The sequence below is a fragment of the Numida meleagris genome, chromosome Z (assembly GCF_002078875.1).
Source record: "Numida meleagris isolate 19003 breed g44 Domestic line chromosome Z, NumMel1.0, whole genome shotgun sequence".
In the NCBI taxonomy this organism is placed as follows: Eukaryota; Metazoa; Chordata; class Aves; order Galliformes; family Numididae; genus Numida; species Numida meleagris.
In genome coordinates this window covers 28,696,098-28,712,613 of record NC_034438.1, presented here as the reverse complement: position 1 = coordinate 28,712,613, position 16,516 = coordinate 28,696,098, and the positions used below count along the sequence as shown (strand labels likewise).

Below are 16,516 nucleotides of genomic sequence, written 5' to 3'. Positions count from 1 at the left end.
AGTTGGAAAGGCAAATAATGATGCTCCCTCATCCTAGATTCCCATTTGATCTGTGATTCCTACCTGATTCCAGATTCTTTATTGTGGCCCACATGCTCATCATGGTGGTGGTCACCATGGTGCTGGGTATGGACAGACAATCACTTTTGCAAACACAATAAACATTTCAATACATTTCTGTTTCTCAGCTGCTTCACAGCAAAGTCAGCCATTTAATCTTAAACGACAAAGTAATAGAATATCTTCCATTTTGTTTCTTCTGCTCAGCTGTGACATTATCATCAATTCATGTAAGTTCTGTATTGATAAGGTTCTGTAAAGCATTCTGTTAGAAAGTGGAATAGACATTATACACAGGAAATTGTATAAAGATTATACTTACATTTTAAGGATTAATTTGCCCTTAATCTATTCTATAATCAATTCTTACGCTTATCTATTATCTTTCTACTGTAAAAGGAAACTAAGAAAAAGCAAAAACCAAAGAAAAAACACTTGTTTTCTATTATAAAGTGAAAATATCTCAGTTACATCAATAGTTACAGTACGTACAGTTACAATACTGTACAACAAATTTCACACTAGAAATAAGCTACTGCATATTTTAATTCTCTGCAGCTTCAAGAGTTACAAGATGGAATGAAAGCCTCCACTTGGAAGGTACCTCTCCTCTACTTTTCAGAGTTTGATTTCAACTTACTAAAATCACGGTATTAGAAACAGAAATTCATTACCTTTAGTATTCAGAAGACACAAAAAAATGACTTGTATATGTAAAGCACAACATAATTTGTACCAGCACTTGCAAATCAAGTGCAGAAGTTCACACTTAAAAAGTTAAACTGAATTTCTCAGATGAAAGTGAAATAAGTTTTCCAGAACATATATGCATATATATATGTGTAACTTTTTGACATATTTTAAACAATTTTAAAACAAATCAGAATTCAAAATTCTGCATAATTTTTATGGATTTATTTAACCAGGAAAAGAAATCCAAATTTCCTCCACAGAGATCTTTCACATGGCTTTCAAACTCACTTTCCAGAATTTTTCAGATGTGTCTGCCAATGTTCACATCATAAAAACTGCTGAGTAGTAAGTTCACCTAATATAGCAGATATGTTTACAATGTTGAAAAAACTATAATTGATGAGCTGAACATGAGTAGCGCAGCATTTAGCTCAGACTCAATGCTGTCTCAAGAAATTAATTTAAAAAGTTGCTTAACCTGTTATAATTAATTGTATCTCTTTTCCTACATCATGCACCTAGTTCTGAGAAATTCTTGACTACGTTTATATCAAATATGATGTATCCTCTCATTCTTTATCCTTTCTGTTCTCAGAAATTACAGGTGCTGGTGATAGTGGAGCATATCCAAAGTATCTGAAGATTGCATAGAATGAGTATCAATTCAAATGTTTTAATTTCCTTAGCCATTCTCTGCAGTTTAAATGTCTGTATAATAAAAGTGAACAATATTCTATTATTCTCTATCAGAAATTTAATGGAGTTTTCACAGATAAAAAGAAGAAGGTATGCATTACTATCTAAGGTTTTGATTTGAACAGGTAGGCAAGAGAAGTAAAAAGAGAAAGGAAACCCAGAAAAGAAACTACTTTAAGTCAGTCAGGAGTTCTGACATTTATAATGCCAGACAAGGTTTATGGAGAAAAAGTTACACAAGTCTGATCTGTAGGACACAGCATCCTTCTGAGACTACCAGGGCCAGAAACAAGCCCTCTATTTTTCTAAGTGGACATCAACATACTGTCAACACACTATTTCATGTCACAAATGTCACTTGTTCAAGCAGTACATTGGTTCAAAATCAGTTGCCACACATGTACTAACATACAGAAATTGAGAAGCTCATTAAGTGTCAACACTTGATCAGTCCACACTCCTGTAGACATAATCTTGAGCTCCAAATCTCTGTCTGATCTTTATAAGTTTTTCTAATTGTTCTTTCCTTCCACAGACCTCATTTTCCAAACAGATTTAGAAATGAAGGAAAAAAACCTTTTTTCTGAGCTATCCCAGCATTTATTGCACCACTGAAAGCCGCTTGTCACAGATGGATAATGTCACTAGTAAAGAAGTAGGACTTTTTTCTTGAAGCTACATGCCAAGCACCGACATTCAACGGCCCCGAAGCATTACCTTTTCTTCCCAACACATGCAAAAAATCTCACCAACATAACAGCACACTGCAGTTTTAAACTGATGTTCCCTTCAGCCTGCTTGTAGAGTAAATCATTTCTGAAGAACTGCTCAGCAAAATCCCATTGGTTCTGTATCCCAAAGGAGGATGAAGCAAATTTGTTCTGTCTCTCAACAGTCTTACAATAATATCCTCAGGACAATCTGTATTCAGCCTTACCCCTACACCTATACTATGCTGCAATCAGTTCACCTCGTCTTGGGCAACTTCCAAGATAATAGATGCCTATGCAGCTTCAGACCCCTGGAAGACATGTAAGCTAAAAAGGATCATTCAGAGTATCAGTAAGTCTGTATTCACTAAGAAAGAAAAGATAATTGGCAAGCCTATGCACACAGTATACGTATATGTTAGAGTGTAGGTCATGAGTTACTGAGGCTTTCATTTCATAATTTGGTAGAGGTGAAAAGTGAGCATTTGTCAGCAGGGACTGAGGTAGAGAATTGCAAAGAAAGTCTCTGAGTGAGAAAAGTCTTTTTTTAAATAGCTTCTCAAATTACATTACTATTATACTGGCAGGTCTTCCTTCAGATACTACTAACTAAAATGAGCTTGAATTTATTACAGAGAATGGAGAAGGTAATAATTTTGGGCTCTGTGAAGTTTAGATGCACACTCTGAAAAGTTGTAGCCTTCTTGATAATTTCAGTGATGTACTTCAGCTGTCAGAGTTCTAAATAGTCCTATTCCTCCCTTTTCTGATAATGGTGATTTGACAGACACAGAAAGATAGAGCTTAATCTACACTGCCCTCTTGATGGCAAAGACTCTCTTGGATGCACTACTGAAAGAAGATACTTAAATTAGTATCTCCATAATTCTGCTGATTAAAGTTAAGGTTTTCAGGTATCATTGTGGTTGCGTTACAAAACAGTGTCAGACCAAAAAAACACAAATCAAGCTATGTGCTGGATAAACCAGCTAGACATACAAAACTTCCTTGTTCCTGCTTTTGACAGGTGCAGAATAAATGCTGTCTTAAAGTATATTTTAACAATTTTTTAGTAGTAAAATCATTGCATTTTATCAAGATCCAAGAAAACTATCATTATGTGGTCTGAAAAACAAACTCATGGACTCCTGAATATATATATCCAAACACTGGATCATACACACCTCACTTCCTCATCTCTCAAGATGCTGTTGCTTGTAATGAACATTTACAGCAACATTCCATCAGCTGAAAGAACATTTAGGATGTGTCAGGCTTTTGGCTGGCAGAAATCATTCTCGTCATAGAGGCTCATATGATGTTCTCCTTTGGATTTTTTATGAAAACAGCACTGATCGCACAGCCACGTAATAGGTGCTGCAGAGCACTACTTCCACAGAGCCAAGGATTTTTCTGCTTCTTATGCTCTCCTTCATGCCAGGATGCTGGAGGTGTGCAAAAAGTTGGGAGGGAACACAGCCAGGACAGCTGGCCCAAACTGACCAACAGGATACTCCATACCATCTAGTGTCATTCTCTGCAACAAAAGCTGGGCTACAGAAGGACGAAAGAGAGCATACTGTGAGTGATAGTCTATCTTCCCAAGAAATTTACATGTGATCAGCCCTGCTTCCCTAGAAGTGCCACAGTATCTATTGGCCTGCCTGTAGGAAGCCATGAATTAATTTCTTGGCTTGTTTTGCTTGCACGCATAGCTTTTGCTTTTCTTCATAAACTCTCTTTATCTCATCCTATGACTTTTCACACTTCTGCCCTTCCAATTCTCTTCCCAATCCCCTGTGGGGACAGTGAGTGAGTGGCTGTTTGGTGCTTAGCTGCCTCCCAGGATTAAACCACAACAGGATGGTATTCAGTTTATTGCTTTTAATCAGTAAAGTCCATTTTGGGTTGTAGGCATGACAACCCACAGATCAGCTTACAATCTGTGTGGAGAACCCCTAGATTTATAAACTTAGTGGTAAACTAAAACACAATGTGGATATGTCACAGACAGAATGAGTAAGTACTCTTATTTTTATTCACCTAGTTTGCTTGACAGCCACAAGGTGAAACCATGACAGCAAACAATGCTGTGTAAAATGGCAGTTGGAGAACCACAGCACTTAGTGGGGCAGGTGGCCTGAAACAATGTCTGTCATTTCAGAAGAGATGTGCTCACCTCTCCTGTAATCAGACGTACCCACAGACTCACCTTTAGCAAAGCATGTTTATTTATAACCTCTTCTCTTTATTCTCCTCCTTGGAATAAAAACAATTTTGTGAGACCTTTCATTTCCCAGTAAGGTACTCTGCAAGGCCTGTTTAGCTGAGATTTCAATAACGTAAAAAACGTAAGAATAACTGCATCCTTAGCTCTAACTTCAAGTTACATATATGCACATATATATTTATATATGTATGTATGTGTGTGTACAGTTATACTTGCTGGTAAGCATTACTAACAGCTACAAAATATAGAAAACAAATAAATAAACAGTTAAATAAATCTGAGAATATTAATTCACAGTAAATTGCCAAGCTGTACCACTGAAGATATGAGCATCAGGCATGAAAAAAGATTGAGCAGGCCAAAGACCTGAGACATTTCCTCACACAGAATTGGTATGCTGACATTTGTCCCGTTGAGCAGGACAGAATCCTTCCTGGTGCTGAACTAGCAGCTGTGTGACAAGCTAGAGTACATCACTCCTTCAAGAAGTAGCAAGTGGCATGCCTGTTGCTTCTTGGAAGCAGTTACTCAGGACTGCAGTATATGCATTCCACCCTTGTGTGTTTGGATGGGTAAGGTAGCTGCTGAAGCTGCCACCTCACATCCTTCAAGATATCACATCCCCTTCCTTGCAGTCCTTCTATCATTTAAAGAGGAAGCTGTACGACTGTTTCTGCCAGAAAATGTGTACCTGTAGACACTTCTTTGCACCCTCTAACACCTACCGGATAGAGCGAAAGCTGGCTTCTTAACACACCAAAACGCTGTCTAATAGGTTTCAACACTGTTATTGAGGAGTGATTATTCAAAGAAATTCTGACAAGGTAGAAATCAAACACAGTACAAACAATAGCTTGAAATAAAAGGAATCTATATAGCTACACCTATGTATCTAACATCTATAATTAATACATGTAGTAAATGTGAATGAAAACAGTAAAAAATACATATGAGAACAACAATGTACACCCTTCTCTGGTAGTTATTGAATGCTTACATGCAAACAGTTTCAAGAAGCTTTGAGATCGAAATTTCCCTGCTCCCTGTTTTCCTTCTTAAAAATAAATCACTGTGTCTGAACACTGGAATTGTGGTCTATTGTGAGCTGAGCTGAAATTATGTAGAGGATTCAGCATATACTGGGAAAGCAGAAAGCTGCTGCTATCTTTGTGAGCTAGTTGAAAAGTGAAAACAGATTAGAAAAATAAGTTCTTCAATAGGCAGCAACATTGCTTTCACACCAGATTTGATGAATAAGTCCTCCCGGCGGCACTAACACCTGATACGCACATTGCATGGATTAGCAAGTTTTAGTCCAGGCAGAAGAAAAAACATTTTTTTTTTCCCTTCCAGTAACGGCTGCAGGTATATTATCTAATGAAAACACAACAAGATTTCTCTAAGGAATGTGAAATTCGTTTGGTGTTTCCATCAAACAATTATTTGTTGTTCATCCACTATCTAGGAAGCACTGAAGCATATCCAGACCTGATTACATTTATTCTTAGCTCGAGATCAGAATACCCCACTAGGGTGGCAAGCGGTTTCTCATCTCTGCCATACCATGATGCAGGCATACACAAAAGAGGGGTTTCTAGTAACAATACAGCCACATTTGCTTAATATCTTGATCATCCTAAATCAAAGTTTGACCGTTAATGGAGCATTTCAGACTGTTTCAAATTAAAGGATAAATTTTCAAAGACATGTAGCAGGGAATTGCTAACTGTTTTCTATTAACAGCAGTGGGAGGTAAACAGCTCAATCCCCATATACTGCTCTGAAATGTACACTTTCAAAATGCTGTATTTTCAAAAGGCAGATGACTCTTCAATAACTATGAAGCTTCTAACAAGAACAGTATCATTTCCACTGATGCTATCTTTCAGCTAATGATACCTCCAGGAAAACATTACTCCTGCAGAAAACAGAATAGCTCAAAGACATATTTACAGTAGAGGAACACAGAGGAACCCCTGCTAGGGGTTGTACCTCTGGAGCATATACTAATAAAGTGTATATTCTTATGCACTGGTGTGTATGCCAGACTCTCCACCTCTGCACAGGGCAAAGTAAAACCAGTCTGGCAACACAAAGCACTTCTGCAAGCCAGCGTACCCTGGAGGCTCTAACTTTTAAGAGATTTAGCTGGAGGTACACCAGAAAATAAGCTCAGCATAAAGAAGCCTCAGATGTGCATGAAGGTTAAAAAAGGATCAGACATACTGCAACACAACCATCACAAAGCACCTGATGAACAGAGCAAACATTATCATCCAATCTACTCATTGTAAACGAGGAAGAAAAAGGAATATTTTCACAATTGTTTGCAAATTATGTTTGGATCTGCTAACTAAGTTCACAGTGTGGTCCTTAACAGTTCTGAAAAACATGGCAGTTTATGTAAGTGCATTAGGGAAATAAAAATCTCAACTGCTTTTTGGAAATGTAGTAAACTACGCATTCTCCTCCCTGATGATTTTTATCATTAATAATGTAATCTCACAAGCTAAACATCAGAAGGTGTAAACAAGTTGTTAGAATAGATTCATGAGAGCTATTCTTCCCATTACAGCAGGATTTTTCTATTCAGCAAGGAATTTTTACAAGTTATCTCTAAGAGACAGATAAGGATACGTGGAACTCCCACTCTCATCTCCTTTATTAAATACATATTTCTTATTTAATTAAAAGGCTTTGTAAGATTACTTCTGATACATTTGGTCAAATGGCAAAGACTAATTGGAACAACCAGTATTTGGAAGCCCATTAGAAAAGACTCAATCTCAGCAGCAAAAGTAACAAACACAAATCAAATATTACAACATTATCTCCTCAAGGTCAAAAGAAGTAGTTTGAGATGTTCCAGCTCTCTAACCTTCAAAAAGAAAAATTGAATATCAAAACAAACCAACCCCTCAAAAAAGAACAGATATCTAAGAAAGTACTTACCACGATGTCTTCAGGAAAAGTATCCCGACTAAAAGAGCCATCATCAAACATGACTTCATAGAAAAGCTGTGATGTCACTCCAATGACTCTGCAACTGTAGTATCTTGTATTCCTATGTTTTGCAATGACCGTCTGCCCCACTGTAATGGTCTTCTCACATGCTTTCGTTCTCTTGAAAAAAGTTAAAAGTAATTTTAAAATATCAGCTTACTCATCGGAATTGCATCAATGTTAAAACGGAATGAAAAACAACACTCAATAAAAAAAACTTCAAATTCAAAATTGTTCCTTACCATCATGATCATACAAATTTAACACTGTTTTTAATTTTATGAGAAAACAAACAGCATCTCAAGAATAACAAATTACAGCACTCAAAAATATTTTTGCAGTTTTACCTTCTCACCATTCCACAGTAGAGCAAGAACACTTAATTAACAGAATTTTTAACTTTTCTTTGAAGTTCTTGAAGAGATAACATGGCAAAGTTAGACTGGGGTATTGCACTTTTTTAGAAGGTTTTTTTTTAAGTCTTGTCTTGTGACATGTTTTTTCATAGTTTGTTATTTTCTGAATAGGATAAAAAAAAATAATGCATCTTTGGCTCATGTCAGAGCTGTCTACAGGAGACTATCTCAGGAACTTCTTAACTAATACTGTGCAGAACATTTGCTTAAAGACTTCAGACAGCATTGATCACTCTTCACTTACTCATTTAGTATATCAGTACCAATCATTTTTTCCCATTTTTCAATTTGCATTCCATAGAGCTAGTTACATCAATCAAAACTCTGGTAGGGTTGATAAATTATGCAAAAAATTCTACATCAATAACTGTTTTTAATGGCTTTTATAAATAAAAGAGGAATAGAACCTTGGAAGTCAGCAAATGCTCACAAGCTCACAAGATGCTGACAGTTGTTAAGCATCAGCTTCCAATTAAAGTATACCGAGGAACATTTTCTCTTATAAAGCAATGTTCTTCACCAGGGAAAAATATGCAGGTTGCCTCTTATTTATTTCCATGGAAACTACAACAGATGCAAAGAGCACAATAACACTGTTTGATAGAGCTTCTCATCCCAGTCAAATGCAGAAAGCACTTCCCTGCAATTTTGATTCCTCTATTCATTACCTCACAAAGCTCCATTTCTTTAAGCAAGACAAACTAACTGTGACTTCAGCTATACATGAGCAGTTGAACTTTTCTTACAGAAAAGATATAAAGACAAAGGGCAGCTGCAACAGCATACAGAAAGCATGAATTATTTTTATTAGAAATGTTTACATAAGCAGCTTGAAAATATCTTATGACATATGCTACAATAACTACTGAATTACCTAAAACTGCTTTTCACACCTTCAAAGGCAATGGATTCCTCAATCAATATAGATATCTAAAACAATTTTAAACTTCTCTGCTTCTACAAACCAAACAGAAGTATTCTGTGCCATTTCTGGAGGCAGCGCACTAAATCTTTGTGTGTCAGAACTCTGCCTGACATAAGCATTTGGAGGATTTAGCTGAGCTCACCTCAGAGAGAAAAATCCAATAATGTTTCTAAAGTTTACTTCGAAATAGTGTTTTGATCATATATATAAAGCATTTAGCAATTTACCTGGATTTTCCATTTTAAATTGCTACTTAAGTTCTTAATTCTGTTACTTAGTTTAACTGCAGACCAGCAGAAGAAGGAAAAAAACGTTTACTGCTGTTGCCACAGGAGTGCTAGCATGTCAGTTAGCACTTCCTATTCAACCCTGAAACATAAGTAATCGTAAGTGCTGATTTACCAAGCAATTCTTGACTTCAGTCTATTCAGTTCCTTGAAAAAAATCAGAATCATAGTGGAGAGTACTAATTCAATCACTCATATGAAACGACAGAAAGTAGAAGCTTGAGATTACACTGCGATAATCCAAGGAAAATATCCCTATTATAGGGTTTAAATGTATTAAACTTTGAAAATGGAACCCTTCTAAGAAGATGGATTGGCAAAACATAGTACGTCAAGAGACAATACAGGCTTATATATGATAAAATATTCAGAGAAGAAATGCCACAGCTTGTTAGAACAAATAAGAAAGAAAAAGAAATGCATCCTAGCTAAAGGAGATTATTTTCAGTTTGTTATATTGTAAGAATTCGTGATTTATTTTCCAGACAAAATATTGACAAGCACACTCCAACAATGTACTGCATGTCCCAGAAAACATTTCCTGTCAGAAAATCCTAAGAATTTATTGATGTTAAGATTGTCATTGTTGATCAGAAAGGACAGTTGTTACGTAAGAGCCTATCAGATTAGAGAACAGCTGTGGTAGTTACCAGATTATTGAGAAAGCTGTGGTTTAAAAAGCATGATTTTAACAGTACCTAAGCCAAGGATGAACTAAGATAGCAGCAGACGTGCAGAAAACAATGAGATGCAATGGAAAAAGAAAGTTAACTTCTCCTTCTGTGTGCAAACCTCAAAAAGATAAGAGGGAAAATGACTTTCTCCTGCATTTTCTGTATGTCAGGACACAATAATCTTGTTAAATAAAATACATAAGCAATATGTATATTGTTAATACTAACAGCTAGCTAGCCTAAAATTGTTATTTAATGGGTATCTAAATATCTAGAAACCCTCTCTGACTACAGTTTGTAGTGGAAGATCCTTAAAATTCTTATTTAAATATAATAATGATTTATTTGATAAGGAAACATGAACATGAGAAACATAACTCTCCTATCATCATTTTCTGCTCATTCCTCAGAACTTCAATTTGAGCATAGAAATGATGCATGACATTTCAAAAAATATGCCAGTTCATGATTTTTGACTCATTTGTCCCTCCCAAGGCATGCCTCTGTCTCCTGAAAATGTTGAGGCTGGCAGTACTTAGCAGACAGTGGCAAACAATGACCATTGTATTCTTGTGTATTCACCAGAAAAAGGATGTATGGTTTCCCCCTTGCAGTATCCTTTCATTCATTGGATGTTACAGAGATAAAAACTGTTCAATAATAGCAAATGATAATTTAAAGCAGATCAGAAGCAAGCATGTAACTGAGGCTGCCTAGCTACCTCTTCTGACTGCATTTTCAAAATGAAATATCACAGATGGATACGTTTTCTTCCAGCTGACTTTCTCTGACCTTCAGTGCTGTTTTTGCTAATCTTGTATGAAATCTTTGGCGTTTTTTCCCCAATAGTATTGCCGCATATAATGTCTTCTTCTCATTTTCTTGTGTATAACAGAGGTTTAATCAAAATAAGTCCACGTGAAGCGCCTACTCTCACCTGTAGCTCCAAGTGTTCTGGCAATCTGATGACAAAAAGATGTGAAGGATACATTTCATGCTCAGAAATAAACATGGTCAAAGAGGAAAATTCAAAAAACATGACCTACTGTCTGTAGGCGGCAAATCACAAAGCCTTATTTGCATACTGGCACTCTGATTTACATGAACAAATTAATATAGAGTACAACAGGAATAATTAAAAGTGTTCTGCATAAAACAGCTTTTCTGCTAGCAAATCTTTGTGTCATTTCTAAAGCTGTACCTTCAACAAATACAAGACATATACTTACTTCTGAGACAGTGAATTTCTAAATAATGTATTTTTGAAACTTCACAACCTTAAAAAAATCACATTCCTAATATGTGCATATTTACTTCATTTTACACCACTGTATGGATGCAAGAGTTAGGCTTTCCCTTTTGATTGCCTTTATCATTATTTTTCACCAGAAAATTCGCAAGTATTTTCCATGGCTGACATTAAAACAGCAATCAAAGAAAAAAATACTGTAGAAAACTCTAAAGAAATAAGTGAAAAAGAGTTATGAAAATGTATCGAAGAATAATTTCAACACAATTTGTATGAGATTGCAGCAATGAATTATCTGGACAAAAATTTCACCTCATCATTGCAATAAGTGCTTGCCTGAGGTGAAAAGATACATTAATATCAGTAATAATACATTTTTATCACGTGTAGTAAGTTTGTGAGTTTCCTGTTGCTCAACTTCCTTGATTTACATTACAATACTGCTACAGATATATGCCACAATCTTTCCTACTCCTCTTGCTTGCTGAGTATTGTGTTGTTTGATCTTTTTTAAACTTGAAGGTAGTACCAATCAAAGATATTCCCTGAGCATTCAGGCACCAGATCTAGAGGTTTTTGTTAGTGAAACATCGGACAACTGTAATTTTGTTTCCTTGAAATGTGGAGAAATATCATCCTTGCTTTATGTGGAGTGTTTTAAACTACTAAATACCAGGAGAGATTTGCTCTTGCTGACAAGGTGTATTTGATTCCTGCAAAAATTTGCAGAGAGAATCTGCATGTTCCCTGTTCTGTTTGCAAGCAAGGAAATTAAAGCAATGGACACAAAAAAAAAGCTCATTAGAATAAAGACGCATAGCTTTACCTAATAGTGAAGAGCAATATAATTTCTGCATGAAAGACTAGCTAATAGCTAAGAAAGGTATAACAAGAAAAACAATGATAAAAAACACCCCAAACCTTAAAGACATGACTAGATTATTCAGAAGACAGAATTTAAAACTGATCATAAATAAACACTTGACACCTTTGCCACAGTCTATTGGCCTTACAGCAGGTTACAATTCAGCTTACAAAATTACAGTATCGGGGGCTGCAGGGGTGGCTCTGTGAAAAGAGCCCAGCAACTGCCCCATGGCAGATCAGAGCTGCTGCCTGAAGGAAGCCCACGTAGATGGATCGGTGCAGGAAGGACAGCACCCCGTGAGAGGGACCTCACATGGAGCAGCAGCAGAGAGTGCCCATGGAGGAGCAGCAGCGACAAAGCGCTATGGACTGACCACAGCCTCCATTCCTCATTCCCCTGCTTGGGAGGAAAAGGAAGAAGGGTGTGGATGGAGGGAAAGTGCTTTTAGTTTGCTTTTAGTTCTCACTACTTCACTGTCAGTAATTGGCAGTACCTTAAATTAATCTTCCCCAAACTAAGTCTGTTTTGCCTGTGTCAGTAACTGGTGAGCAATCTCCCTGCCCTTATCTCAACCCATGAGCTATTTCATCCTATTTTCTCTCCTTGTCCTGCTGTGGAGGCAAGGTGAGAGCAGTATGGCGGCCACCTGGCAGCCAGCCAAGCTCAACCCACCCCACTCGGGGCTGATTGAAGAATAACAGTGAAAAACTCTCTGTAACAAAATGTTTGGTCCTTCCAAACTTGGCTCTAAGGAAATACAAACAAAAAACAAACACTACTCTTTAGCACATCTGATGTTGATTTGAGCCAAGTGAAATAAAATAATGCAGATTTTTTTCAAAAAGGTGAGTTCAGTTTCATTCTAGTCGACTTTGAATATCATTTACAAAAACATTTAAAAAACAGCTACACAGAAATCTTGTTTCTTCGCATGTTTTTTTTTTTTTCTTTTTGACACTACCAAATACAGGTCAAGAAAATCACTAAGGTAAAAGAAGAATTTTGGGGGATTCCCTCTCACTTCATTACCACTGTGTAGAATAAGACAAGTATGTGCTTAATTTCTAAGCATTCAAAATAATAGCTATTTGCAAGGTTTTTTTTTTCTCTTCTGGGGAAAGTGTATGCTAAAAGATAAATGACAATGATGAAGGCTGTAGTATTTTATATTAGATAGAATGTATAAATTCTGCTTAAGTTATGTACATGTTTTTAATTACTATTTTGTAGGTATTTTTATTAAAAACTATCATGATATAGAGTACATGAAAAAAAAAGTCTGTGTAGGATAGATTTACCATTTGTTTTGGTGCTATACAAACAAAGAAGAAATAATCCGTAACTTCAGCACATTTGCCATTTAATATCATAAAAAAGAATAGGTGAAGAAAATAACATGTTGTTTTTTGGGGATAATAAGTTGTGTCTCCAAGTAATACGTTAGAGGAAGTAAAAACTAAGGGGCTAGAGCAGTAGCCACAACATACATATGAAGTGGATACAAAAGAAAGCGTACTGTGGAAAAACTTATTTGATCGGGGAATGACTTCACAGCTACTGATGAATATCTCACTATCTGGAGTACTGTTAGTGTGTCTGAAAACAAATATTATAAAACATTTAGGAAGAACAGCCATATTTTCATTGGGCACACTTTGGCCCAGTAATTTTCAACTAGTAAGTAACATTTTCTAAACAAGCCAAGTACATCAAGTTACCCGTACAGACAGAGGTTGCAGTTTGCTTGTGTTTTAAACGAAACTTATTTTCATAAATATGTATAAAGACATAACAACCATGCAAAGTGTAATGATTTCATATGTTTACTTTTTTTGGAAAGCAAAAATCTTTACAACACATAACGCTTCTGGGGAAATTTTAAACAGGGACACACGATTCATTTGCATTTTTATGAACTACTGGCGAACTGAAACTCAGGACTGACTGATCACTCTAGTTGGGAGGCATTTTATTATACTTAAAATGACATCTTACTCTCCAGTAGTCTTGTCGTTTAGATCTACGATTCACTGACAGTCTCTTGAAAGAAAGATATACATTATGCATACATCACCTGGGTTTATTTAAATTTTAGTGTATAAAGGAGATTAAATATATATTCAAACTTCACAACTTGAGAATTTTCAGCTTGACCAATGTATCAAGTTATTTCCTTAATGAGACTACATTAAGTTCTTCTAGTTTGCTAGGAAAGAAAATACACTTTTAAAAGCCCAAGATACATGGTGAGATTTCTCTTAACTGAAATAATAACAATTCATTAGGATAAAAGACATTAAACCTGTGAGACGGTAATAACTAATCCTTCTTGCATCTCATCTAAAAGTAAAAGTTCCTCCTCAGCATGGGCTAGAAATAAAAAGATACAGTAATAATATGAATTTTCATGACATACCACTGTTGCTTTTCCAGATGAAATAATGATAATAATTGGACATTTGTATGGCATTGTTTGGCTGTGGTACAAAGAACTTACATATACACCACATCCTTTATCACTCAGTATCTGTGAGCATGTGAAAGATATTGTGATCTGGGTATTTTTAATATATTCCAAGCTAACAAAACAGAGAACTCAGACACTCGTGCTGCTGTCAAAACAACACATTCAACAATGACTCTAATGCAAAAATGTTCTTAGCATATAAAGTATTACTTCTACCAGTCAGCATAATGGGAAAAAGCCTTCAAGAGGTAATACTTTTTTATGCATGGAAATACGTTAGATGGAGCTATTATACATCATGTGGGTCCCTTCTTTCATTTTCTCTGAAAACAGATTTTAATTCTGCAATTCTGATTTTCAACATATCATTAAACAAATTCCTTACCACATTTTGGTTGATCTTGTGCCTGAAACAAGTGATGTAGACAACATACGGCCAATCATCAGGCTCCATCAGCACTCCTGCAGCATGGGCACAGGTCACATGGAAGGAGGCTGGACAGCGTCCATATGAACACTGAATGCAGGCACCAGAGATTTTCTTAATTCTCTGTCTGCAGAAAATACATTTCTGTAGAAGCAAAATAAAGAGAATATTTACCACACTACCACAATTCCACTGACATCTGCAAGTATCTCTAAGACTGAAAAATTATTTATGCTTCACTGCTTACATTTTATACCTCATACTGTGGATAGCAAAACAATATACTTTTATGAACTACAAGGTAACTTTATAATGTGATAATTAATATATAGCCTTTTTGACTCTTTTTATGTAAAGACAATCTGTTTTGATTCTGCAGTAAGAAAACTGACAAATAGATAGTTATATATTAGTTTAATTTCAAATTCCATACACTGCTTTGAAATTAACCCATATCTCTTAAAGCAGGCGAATTGAAAAACCTATATATAATTCTGCACAAAGTAACTGCAAGATTCAAAAATAAAGAGAGTATTCCTACAGAAATGTGGGGCTAGACAGGACTTCCAGATATCATTTCATTCAGCCCCCTACATTGAAGTTGGAATAAGTATATGTGTCAATAGACTTTGAAAGATTTCTAATCCAACATGCTCCCGCAATGGTTTCTACCATATCCTCAGATAACGTATTACAGTCAGAAATGTTTTATTTATCTCATGCCTTCACATAACTCCACAGCTGAAGGCTGTGCCCATGCCCCTTTTCATTTTTTCCAGTCTGCATTTTACTGGTGTGTATTTTAATATGCAGGTAATTATATAGGCCATAATTTCCCATTTCATTTATAAAAATGTTACATCAAAAGCCTTACTAGTGCCAAGACATACCACATTTATTCCTTCTCCTAGAATGGAGGCTACATCAAAATGTTGTCATTATTGCTGTGACTCAGATTTCTTACTGGCTCTGCTTCAAGCTTTTTGTCTGTAAGCCACCCGTATGAAACAAAGGAAGGGCCGCATGCGAGGTAAGGTAAATTTGGGAAAATAGCCCACCATGCTATTAAAAAAGAAAAGGCCAGTATCTTGCCACCAGAAGACATTAACATGCTAAATAAAATAATTACTTTGGTAACTTCTATGGGCAACTATGTTATATTGCATACATGAATTACCTTCTGACAACTCTCATCATGGCTAACAAAACAATGTTAGCAACTGAAGATCATAAAATTATCCCAACTGTTCTAGAATACAGTCAAAGAATTCTACTTGTTACAGAAATAGTGAATTTAATAACTTGAAAATATAGTGTAGGGATTCCTTCCATGTGTTCTGTATTTGTTAGGCACTGATTTTGTCTGCCTAACCTGGCAACAGGATTAAGAATAATTTTGATTTATTTTCTACGGTATAATTAATCATTTGAAGCCTATTAACCCCCACCAAATTCTTCTTTCCAAGGTACTAGATAATTTTGTTTTATTGGTTATCAATTTCTATTTTCTGAAGAAATCTGCAGAAGTTTTATTGTATGAGATAGCACTCCTTTATTTCAATGGCTTCTGGCACTTAGTTGGTGATTGATATTAAGATTTCTGTAAGCTCTAGACCTGTCAAGATCATCAGTCATGCAGGGTTCTAGTTCATGCATCACTGTGAACAGAAAGAATACCTTCAAATTCTGCCTTTACAGCCAACCCCTGAAAGCCAAGAGCCTGAACTGTGTCACGCGTTGCATTGTGGTGTTTCCTACGTGACCATGGAGAAGACATGAAGAAGTGGCACAAAAAACCCACTCCTGCACTA

General features: G+C 36.0%; 1 protein-coding gene across 6 annotated transcripts in view; it reads right to left on the bottom strand.

The window, feature by feature from the left end:
* Window positions 1-16,516, bottom strand: part of KDM4C (lysine demethylase 4C) — a 304,885-nt gene that overhangs the window by 19,044 nt on the left and 269,325 nt on the right. For all 6 annotated transcript variants that reach the window (XM_021380224.1, XM_021380223.1, XM_021380227.1 and 3 more), the window contains 2 exons: window positions 14,664-14,849; window positions 7,342-7,512 (listed from right to left, as the gene is read on the bottom strand). In XM_021380224.1, the coding sequence (XP_021235899.1) occupies window positions 7,342-7,512; window positions 14,664-14,849 (357 nt within the window). The remainder of the gene's footprint in view (window positions 1-7,341; window positions 7,513-14,663; window positions 14,850-16,516) is intronic.